This window comes from Rhinoraja longicauda, chromosome 3 (assembly GCF_053455715.1).
Source record: "Rhinoraja longicauda isolate Sanriku21f chromosome 3, sRhiLon1.1, whole genome shotgun sequence".
Taxonomy (NCBI): domain Eukaryota; kingdom Metazoa; phylum Chordata; class Chondrichthyes; order Rajiformes; family Arhynchobatidae; genus Rhinoraja; species Rhinoraja longicauda.
The window spans coordinates 25,152,470-25,163,600 of record NC_135955.1 but is presented as its reverse complement, the minus strand read 5'-3'; the positions used below and the strand labels follow the sequence as shown (position 1 = coordinate 25,163,600).

General features: G+C 42.4%; 1 protein-coding gene across 1 annotated transcript in view; it reads right to left on the bottom strand.

The window, feature by feature from the left end:
* Window positions 1–2,639: 2,639 nt before the first annotated feature.
* Window positions 2,640–11,131, bottom strand: part of grin3a (glutamate receptor, ionotropic, N-methyl-D-aspartate 3A) — a 153,139-nt gene continuing 144,647 nt past the window's right edge. The window contains exons 8-9 of the mRNA XM_078394990.1: window positions 8,193–8,266; window positions 2,640–3,677 (exon numbers count right to left, since the gene is read on the bottom strand). Of these exons, the coding sequence (XP_078251116.1) occupies window positions 3,341–3,677; window positions 8,193–8,266 (411 nt within the window). The 3' untranslated portion in view covers window positions 2,640–3,340. The remainder of the gene's footprint in view (window positions 3,678–8,192; window positions 8,267–11,131) is intronic.

Genomic DNA, 11,131 nt, shown 5'->3' with positions numbered 1-11,131 from the left:
TGAACCTCGCTGATCAAACAGCATTTGTGGAGGGAAATGAGCAGACAATGTTTCAGGTCAGGACTCTTCTTCAATCTGAACATTGAAGGATTTTCGGCTCCTGAAATATCTGGGAAAATTCCACCCACCAGTTTGTTTTTTGGGTATAAAGTGGGTGGAAGTTGGCTGTCCAGCTACCTACTGCAAGTTGATTAAGAGTGTTGCTGTTTCCCCTGGATACCTCAAATGGCCAAGGAGCTTGGGAATGGCCAAGGTGGGACATATGCAGCAAGACTTCTTCATAAGGCACCATCTTGTGAAAGCAACTGATGAGCACATCAAAGGAATGTTATCTTCTTAATTCCCAATTAACTTGCCTCTTGTTGTCTTGAGCAGCAAAAATTAAAAATGGGGAGTGCATAAAACAGGCTTCCACCCCAATTGTTGCTCAATTTTCACTAATGTCCAAAAGGGAAATTACATTTCAAATGTTTAGATCCAGGACCAAGGTTATCATTCAGATACCTTGGTGTGGAGAAATGACATAGCCACATGTAAACTATTTAAATTAAAGCAAATTGAATTATATTAAAAGCAAAAACATGAAATATGAAACATTTATTAAATTATTAAAATCGAATAAATGTTTAATCACCAGAAACTGGTCATTCAATCATGCTAACAAACGAATAGGGAGGCTATTGGAAAACGTGAGGTAGAGTTACAAAACCCAAGGTGGCAGTTGAATTCTCAGGCCTTCTCAGCAGTTGATTATGTAAATGGCGAATGAAATACCTTCATCTCTTGGGGTTCCTGCTTCAGTTCTATGAATGACTTGCTGGATAAGTTCCGTTCTCGTTACACATCAAGCAATTAGGCTGGCGTGGTGAGTCAAAGGGGATGTGCTTTGGAGAGGAATGTACATTAAGTGATATTAAAATGACACGCATGCTGATCTTCCTGCCTTGAAACTCAAGCAGGGGGAAGGATTGAACGGTGCACAATAGAAACAGAGATCAGTGCTATCCATTTTGATCTATTGCATGAAATTCATATCAATTATGTCTGAGTTGGTGGTATTCTTGATAGGTTTAAAGGTTGTGGTTCAAAGTGACGTGAGCTCAAAGGTCTGCACTGATGTTCTCTTGTGGGACTGAATGAGATCTGCATTGTTAAACTTGGCATCTTTGGGATAATGATTAAACCAAAACACCGTACGTTCTATCATATGAATAGAAAAGATTCCTCAGTAGTATTTAGTGAAATATGTAGAAGCTAGCAAGGAAGTCCTGGTCCTTCAAACAACATATATAATTTAACTATTACTTTGTCATTACTGCATAGATATTTAAGGAACTTTCTTTATGCAATTTGGCTGATATATTTCCTGCATTATTTAGCTGCAAAAAGACTTCCATGGGTACTGAGGTTGGGAATGTTGCTGCATAAATGTTAGTTTATCTTTCTTTCTCCAAACTGAACCCCATCGTGTCTGTTCTCTGTTGTCTAATTATTTTGGACATTTACGTGTGAGGAATTGAGCCTCATTAGCTCTGAATGATGCACTTGCCTACCTACACACTTGCCCTTCATCATCTCCCTATCTCTCTTTTCTGCCTCAATTATGAAATGTAAAAGATGAATATTGAAATTAATTGCAGGCAAATATTTTGCACTGTGACATTTTACCCAGCTTATTATGCTTGAATGGAGAAAAAAAGTGAAATGTGGTTAATAAACTATCACGACTTTGTAAGTTGTTTAACAGCATAATGACAGGACATTCATCATCCTAGTTTCTTTTTGTGAGCCTCAGAGATCTGGCGAACATTAATATTTCACTCCACATTTCTTGAAGGCATTATTAGTTATTGTCACAGTGGTGTCTGTGGGAGCTTGCTCTGCTCTAATGATCTGCAGTGCTTGCGATATTACAGATATGACTGCTCTTCAGAGAGCACATTGTTAGGTGTAAAGTATTGGAGGATTCCTTTAGAGGGACATGAAGAGCGCAACCAAAATATGTGTCTTCCTTTAGATGTTTGCATCTCAGAATGACCAAGTTGCACCATAATCTTTCACATGTTCAGACCACTTGACTGGGCCTTCTATCAATATGAGGAGATATGTCCATAAGGTTCAACTTATTTCATCCAACATGACCATTGAGTTATTTTATTCCTAACTATGTGTATGGACCAGAAAGGAAAATAGGCCAGGCTTTCAACCACCATTCCTTGTGCTAAATGGCTGCATGTTCTAGAATGCTGATGACTTCAGATATTGCAAGAGACCCGATTTTTTAATGTGGATTCTCCCATATAGCTACCACAACATGGTAGTTTCATCCATTTTACTTGTCACGCCCTCAAAAAATTCCAGAAATTCCAAAGGCGCTGGGAATTTTTTCAACCTTAATGCTACACCGAAGAAGATACTGGCCCAGGGAATGAATAAAAAATGCCTGGGGGTAATTATTCGCATTGGAGATGGTCTTTTCACAGGTCACCTGAGTCGGTCCAAATCTTGGTGTCGCGGTGATGTTAGATACAAGTACTCGTGGTAATAATATGAATTTACCATTAGAAATGCAGATTGTGAGAAATTTGGGAATTTGTTCAGACAATGTGTTCATACAAATCATGACTTTACTTTCAAAACCATTTACAAATTGACACTTTTCACAATGATTTAATGACTCCCAAAAATGTCCTCTGCGCTTTACAACGTGACAACAAAACACCGATAAATGAACTGTCAGAAAAGATTCACGCTCTCACCTACTGTTAGGCGGAGCTGCATGAAAAGCTACACAATAATATAAAGCTTTCATTTGTTCCAGTGCACAACATCCTATACAAAGTCTTAAGGGGCCTCATTAGTCCTGACTGGTGGTTCTCCAAAGAGATGAACTTTACTGTTTCAACTTGAAAAATTTCTTGCATTGTGCAATGTCAAGACTGAAGCCCGCCAAGTGTTACAATCATGAACAGATCCATGTTGGTTGCAAACTAGCTCACCATAATATTGGCTGTTTCCATTTGATCACCTGCTGGGGACTGAATGGTTTTGGAAAAGGGCTCACCTACTGTCTGCATTAACTAAACACTCGCACGTGTCCACTCGCATGTCTCCTTTATGATTAAAGGTCTTTGAGTTGAATAAGAAAAAATTAAACTTCAGACTGATATTCAGATGCAAGTTTTGGCATCCTCTTCTTGGACAGGGCAGTGACTGCATTTGTTGGGAAGAAATTGCCTTTACATCACGCTTTCTTTTAAGTGAAATACAACTCTACAAAGAAGGGAACGCTCAGAAAAAATAGAGTTTTTGCCATCATATGTTTTAACCAGTTCCTTGTTTATGGTTCTGCTTTCTTGATTGTTCTCTGATACTCTTCCAATTCATTTCTCCTATTCATTGCCTTTTGCAGTTCCTGTTTGATGAGTTGGATCTGCTGCTCCAGTTCCGTTAGCTCGTGGATAACCGACTGCCTGGCTTTCACAAGGGGCTCAGGTTTGCCATTGGAATTGGTGGCAAGAGGCAGCTCCTTACCGACTGAAGGTGGAACCTCGCCCGGGGCGGTTTTCAATTTTATGTCAGGCTGTTGATCATCTTTGAGAATATACTTCTGTTTGTTCCAGCCTGCATGGGCAGCTGTGTTCCACACAACTTGCTGGTTATTCCTGACATTACACCTGAAAATAAAATAAATTTACTTTGAATCAGAACTAAACCAGAGAGAAAAAAATACTCAAATTGCTGGAGTAACACAGTGGGACTGGCAGCATCTCTGGAGAACAAGGACAGGAGACATTTTGTGTTGGGACCCTTCTTCAGACTGATTGTTGCAGTATAACATGGCAGGAGGGAGAAGGCAGGAGAATGGGGTTGAGAGGGAAAAATAGATCAGTCATGATTGAATGGCGGAGTGGACTCGATGGGCCGAATGGCCTAATTCTGCTCCTGTGACTTATGAACATAAACAACAATGTTCTGCAATCAGTCTATAGAAGGGTCTTGATCTGAAACGTCACCTATTCACATCCTCCAGAGATGCTGCCTGATCGGCTGAGTTACACCAGCCATTTGTGAGATGGTTTACAAGCACCTGCAGTTCCTTGTGTCTAAACCAGTGACAGGTCCACAAAATATCATCGTTTATAAACCACAACATACACATGGTGATGAATACAGAGGCTTCACCTCTCCCAATCTTTGCATTCCCCTCCATCTTCACAATTCTTTGAAATGTTTGCGTTCCTTCGATGTTAGCCATTAATCATCCTAGTGAGTTGCTCCACTGCTATTCAACAGCCAAAGCCCTGAACCCTAAAATACATTCTCTAAACTATCTCTCCTCCTCCATCTCCCTTTAGTTGATGCTTAAAACCACTAGCTCTTAGTCACAATATCCCTTAACATACCACAAAATCAAATTTTGTCTTGTAATGTAACTGTGAACATTTTGGGATATTTTAACGTGGGCTGTGTACATTTTAAGATCAAAGGCAAATATAAAATTATGCAACCACAAGTACCATCTCCTGTAGTGACGTAGTGAAATCCAATTAACTCTACATTATTTCATTCTGGATGACCAAACCATTCAATAACATGTTGAAGTATGTCCCAGTATTTCTGTCTCAACATAAAAAATGAACGACAAACTGTAATAGCTGAAAGTTAGAGAAAATGGGGCACCGATTTTATGAATTCGAAACAGGGCTACACCTTAGGGTTATATAACTTTGCATGGTGCAGATGTGTTTACAAATATGGATATGGTTACTATTTTTGGAGAACAGTTTAGAGCAATGAAGCTTTGAACCGATCATTTACAATCTGAGGGGGATCACACAGGACTTGATAAATCTCTGGCATTCCATCCCAGTCAGTGCTCCTCCCCATTCACTGTAAGGAATAGCAGGGTGTAAAACTAAAATAATCTCCCCAACAGGTCTATATGATTAAAGTTGGCCCTGTGATATTATCTGCATTGTGTCAACATTATTAAATTACATATGGGATTCGCTATTTATTCTCCTTGATAAATACATACTTTTTGTAATGGGTGACCAGAACTGCACACAATAGTCCAAATAGTGGCATGACCAAAGTTGTACAAAGCTGTAATATGGCCTTCTGACTTTTATTCTCCATGTCTCAATTGCCTTCTTTGCCATGTACTTGTGTTGCTATTTTCAGGGAGCAATGGACTTGGACCCCAAGATCCCATGATACATTCATGCTGTTAAGCGTCTTGCTCTTAACTGTATGCTTTTACTTGCCTTTGACCTTTCAAAATGCAACACCTCACACTTACCCAAATTAAATTTAATTTGCCATTTCTCCACACCTATCTGCAACAAATATATATCCTGCTATATCCTAGGACTGCCTTCTTCATTTGCCCACAACTCCACTAATTTACTAACCAACTGAAAAACTTAACCAATCCATCAAAATTTGCATCCGTTATTTATATACAAATAACAGAGTTCCCAGCACTGATCCCTGTGGTCACAGACCTCCAGTCTGAATGACATCATTCCATCACTACTCTCTGTCTTGTATGGGGAAACCAATTCTGAATTCAAACGACCAAGTCACGATGGTTCTTATGCATCAGCCTACAATGGTCTGGAACTTGTCAAATGCCATACTAAAGTTTAAGTAGACACATCAATTGCCCCACCCTCATCAATCACCTTTGTCAACCCTTCAAAAACTGAAGTTAGTTAGACATGCCCTGCTGTGGACAAAGTGATGCTGACTATTTCATTCTCTTCCTAATGCGAGTATATTCTATTCCTAAGAATCTTCTGTAACAGCTTCTGTATCATTCACGTGAGGTTCACCAGCCTATAATTTCCTTGTTTATTGCCGTTTCCCTTAAATAAAGGAACATTGGCTACTCTCCAGTCCTCCAGCACCTTAGACCGTGGCTAGAACTGATACAAGGATCTTTGTTGAGGCCCCTGCCATCTCCTCTCTTGCTTCTTTCAGTATGTGGAATAGATCCCAGCAGGCCCAGAGGGATCCACCTTAATACTTTTCAATAAACCAGACATCACCTCCTTCTTGATCTAAAACTCCCCCAGCATATTAGTACAGCACCACACTGATCTTCCTATCCTCCATGCCCTTCTCTTTGGTGAATACCAAGGCAAAGTACTCATTTAGTACCTCACCTACACATTCTGACTATAAACATAAATTCCCTCCTTCATTCTTGAGTGGTCTATTCTCTTCCTAGTTACCTTGGTGTTTCTTAATGAATGTATAAAAAGTCTTTGGATTATTCTTAATCTGATTTGTCCTTGATTTTCATGTTACCTTTTGACCCTCCTAATTCCTTGAGTAAGTTATTTTCTGCTTTCTTTATAATCCTCAAAGGCCCGATCCTCAAAGGTTCAAAGTCAACAAAGTTTGATTATATCTTCCTAAACAGATGTCTAAGGTTCCCTCACATTGCCATCCTTATCCCTCGTCCCGACTGGAACATGCCGGGTCCTGTACTCTGATCAGCAGTTCTCTCTATTTTAAGCATTCCAGGCTTAATCATCTGCTTTTCCTGTGCACCAAGTACCGTATACTGTCTATTTTGATAGATTAGCATTTCTTCAAGAGTGAGGTTCTTGACATGACTCAAGGGCCTGTCCCACTTAGACGATTTTAAGGCGACTGCCGGAGACTAGGCTGTCGCCGACAGTTCGCCGGGGTGTTGCGGGCATGATCATGAGGAGTCTTCAAAGCGTCGCTGAGAAATCAACTGGTTTGAAATTTCTCGGCGACAGCTGGCTTGTCGCCAGGTATCGTAGCTTATTGCGGGCGCTGTCGCATGCTGTCCCCAGGTTTGCTAGGTTGTCTTAGATGCATTTAGAAGCATGTAATATTAAATTAAGTAAAGTCATTTGAAGATACCATAAAATACTTGTGTTTAACCATTTTATTTACCGTCAGAACATTTGACAGGTAGATTGGAGGTGACAGTTTGATGGTCAGGTAAGTGTGGGAATTTTTGCGATGTTTATGGCTATCAGCGATTACATTTAAAGTAGGCTCCCAACCCAGATATGCAACCCAGAAACCAGATATGCATCTCCCGTACATTTTCAAAGAATGCCCACACTCCGCACAAAAATCCATTTAACCACTTTTAAAATTAAATTTCTTAATACTGCTATTAGTAAACTGGAAGTCAATCCAGTTTATGCCTTGTTACCGTGAAGCTTGGTTTTCAAGTAACCCGGGCAAGATGTTATATTTCAAAACTCTCAAGTAATTACAGACTTGTCAGTGATTTCAGCGAAAATTAGGACGCCGGAGAAGCATTGATAAGCATGGGAATTTTGCGATGTTTCCGAAGATGGTGTAATCTCGACCTGACTTGGCTTTGTCGACGGGTAAAAGAAAATTTCGGCGATCTGCTACGACTTTGACAGTCACCAGCAGTGGCCTAAAAAATCGCCTAAGTGGGACAGGCCCTTCTATGCATCAGATGAACTCATTAATTATTTTAATGACTTTTAACCTTCGTCTCCTTCATTTCTGTGCATTCATGACAATTTTCATTCATATAACCTTTAGCATGGAAGATACAACCCACAAGATTCTGCACAAAGCCAGAAAAGAGTAGTGAGGGAAATATTAGGTGGTATGACCAAATGCTTGGGCAAAGAGGTGCATGAACATCTAACAGGGCCGATTACTGGGAACGAGTTCTAGAGCCTAATTACCAGGCACTGGGTGGCACGATGGCGCAGCGGTAGAGCGGTAGAGCTACTGCCTTACAGTGCCAGAGACCCGCATTCAATCCTGACTACGGGTGCTGTCTGTCTGAAGTTTGTACATTCTCCTTGTGACTGCGTGGGGTTTACCCGGGTGCTCCGATTTCCTCCCACATTTCAAAGACTAACAGGTTTGTAGGTAATTGGCTTTGGTAAAAATTATTAATTGTCCCTCGTGTGCAGGATGTTAGTGTGCAGGGCGCAGACCCGTTGGGCGAAGGGTCTGTTTCCGCACATATGGTTCCTGGAAGGTTAATCTACATGAAGGCACTCTAGTGGACAAAGATCCGTTCACTGATATGCTACCTCCACTTCTATTGTAAAACAGGTTCTTACCACTTTTCATTTGTATTATTAAGCATACCTATTAGAAAGAAATGCAAGGGCACTGGTGCTACTTACATCACCAGGCTTTCTTACCTCTTCTCCAAACGATTCAATTTCTGCTGAAATTCTTCATCGTTGAAAGATGTATTCAAAGCACGATGAAATCTCTGAAAAGCATGAAAGCATTTGATGTTCTGGTTAGAATCTAAGCTTTCTTTCCATGCACTCACGACTCAAATAGCTCGTGCTTATTGGCTCAATCGAATGCCCCCGAATAAATTGATAATGAGCAATTATTTAAATCTGCTGCAATTTTTCTGGTGAAGTTATTCCCACAGTCGTGCTGGATAGTGAGGAATCCTACGGAGAACCATTGATATTGGTCCAAGTCTGGGAAGTATAATAATAATAATAATAATAATACATTTTATTTATATAGCGCTTTTCATATACTCAAAGACGCTTTACAGAGATTTTGAGAACATAGGGAAATTAATAAATAGATAAATAAGTAAATAAATAAATGAACAGAGAAAGGAGACAGTAGGTGAGGTGACCTTCAGTGGTTGAAGGCAGTACTGAACAGGTGAGACTTCAGCGATGTTTTGAATGTGGTGAGTGTGGGGGAGTCTCTAACGGTTTGGGGTAGTGAGTTCCATAGGGTGGGAGCAGCGATGGAGAAAGCCCTGTCCCCCCAGGATCTGAGTTTAGTCCGGATGTGGGGGGATAGGAGATTGGCAGCGGCAGAGCGGAGGGTGCAGGTGGGAGTGTGCCTGTGGAGGAGGTCGGTCAGGTAGGATGGGGCCAGGTTATGGAGGGCTTTGTAGGTTATGAGGAGGATTTTGTACTGGATTCTCTGGGGGATGGGGAGCCAGTGGAGTTTATAAAGGACGGGGGTGATATGGTCACGGATCGAGGTGTGTGTGAGTAGACGGGCAGCGGAGTTTTGAATGTATTGAAGTTTATTGATGATTTTTGAGGGTGCGCCATAGAGGAGGCTGTTGCAGTAGTCCAGACGGGAGGTGATGAAGGCGTGGATGAGGGTTTCTGCAGCTGTGGAGGAGAGGGATGGACGGAGACGGGCAATGTTTTTGAGGTGGAAGAAGGCTGTCTTTGTGATGTGTTTGATGTGTTTGTCGAAGGAGAGGGTTTGATCAAGGATGATTCCAAGATTCCGGATGTGAGGTGAGGTGGATACTGGGAGACCATCAATGTTGAGGATGAAGTTTTGGGTGGATTTGGTGAGCATTTTTGGACCAATGATGATGATTTCAGATTTGTTGCAATTGAGTTTGAGGAAGTTTGATTGAAGCCAAGATTTTATTTCAGTAATGCAGTTTGTCAGTGTAGAGTGTGTGGTGGAGGAGATTGACTTGGTGGAGATGAGGAGCTGGATATCATCGGCGAAGCAGTGGAAGTTGAGACCATGACGGCGGATTAATTGACCAAGGGGGAACAGGTAGAGGATGAAGAGGAGGGGGCCAAGGACTGAGCCTTGGGGGACACCTTGGGGGAGGGGAGCGGTGGGGGATTTACAGTTGTTAATGGAGATGAACTGGTGTCTGTCAGAGAGGTAAGATTTAAACCAGGATAGGGCTGTGCCGGTGATGTTAAGGGAGGTTTCAAGTCGGGTGAGGAGAATGGAGTGATTTATGGTGTCAAAGGCGGCGCTGAGGTCAAGTAGGATGAGGATGTTGAGGTTGCCAGCGTCGGAGGAGAGGAGAATGTCGTTTGTGATTTTGAGGAGCGCAGTTTCAGTACAGTGGTTTGAGCGGAATCCAGATTGGAAAGTTTCATACAGGTTATTGGTAGAGAGGTGGTATTTTAGTTGGGAAGCTACAGCACGTTCCAAAACTTTGGACAGAAAGGGTAGGTTGGAGATTGGTCTGAAGTTGTTTGAGGTGTCAGGGTTTAGACCAGGTTTTTTCAGAATGGGGGTGACAGCAGCGATTTTGAGGGATGGCGGGACGATGCCAGTGGACAGGGAGGAGTTTATTGTTGCAGTGATAAGTGGAGAGAGAGCAGGAAGGCAGGCCTTGACAAAGCTGGAGGGGATGGGGTCCAGAGAGCAGGTGGCAGTTTTTATTCCTGTGAAGAGGTCAGAGAGGTCGGTGGTGGAGATTGGGGAGAACTGAGGCAGGGGCTGACAGGATAAGGGGGGGCAGGTGGTTTGAGGGGGAGCAGGTGCGTTGGTGGTTAAGGTGCTGTAGATGTTGTCTATTTTGCTTTGGAAGAATGAAAGGAAAGTGGTGCATTTGTCAACTGTGAATGATTGGGAGATGGTGTCCAGGGGGCTGAGGAGTTTGTTTATTGTAGAGAAGAGTGTTTTGGGGTTTCCGGAGCCAGAGTGAATTATTTGAGAGTAGTAGGTGGAGTGGGCATGGGAGAGGGCATCTTTATAGTGCTGTATGTGGTCTTTGTAGGCTTGGGACTGAATTGTGAGACCTGTTTTGTTGCGGAGTCTTTCAAGTTGACGGGCATGAGTTTTCATCACGCGGAGTTCAGGGGTAAACCAGGGAGCAGAGTGGGTGAAGGAAACTGTTTTGGTTTTTATAGGTGCAAGCTGGTCGAGGCAGGAGGAGAGAGTGCGGTTGTAGTAGTCAGTGAGGTCAGAGGGGCTGTGGAGGTCAACGAAGGGAGAGGCGGACATTATTTCAGAGAGGAAGGATGAGAGCGAGGTAGGTGAAACAGAGTTCAGCTTGTGGAAGTTTATTTTGCGTTTTTGCTTTGGAGCTGGGGTGGGAATGTTGACGGACATGGTGATGGCTAAGTGATCAGAGAGGGTGGGGTCGGAGCCAGAGAGGTGATGTAGATTTAGTCCAGTGGAGCAGACAAGGTCCAGAATGTGCCCACGGTTATGGGTGGGAAAATTTACGTGTTGAGTGAGGTTAAAGCAGTTGAGTATTTCAGTGAAGTCAGCGGTTATTGTGGAGTCAGTGGAGTCCATGTGGATGTGGGCGGCACGGTAGCGCAGCGGTAGAGTTGCTGCTTTACAGCGAATGCAGCGCCGGAGACTCAGGTTCGATCCTGAC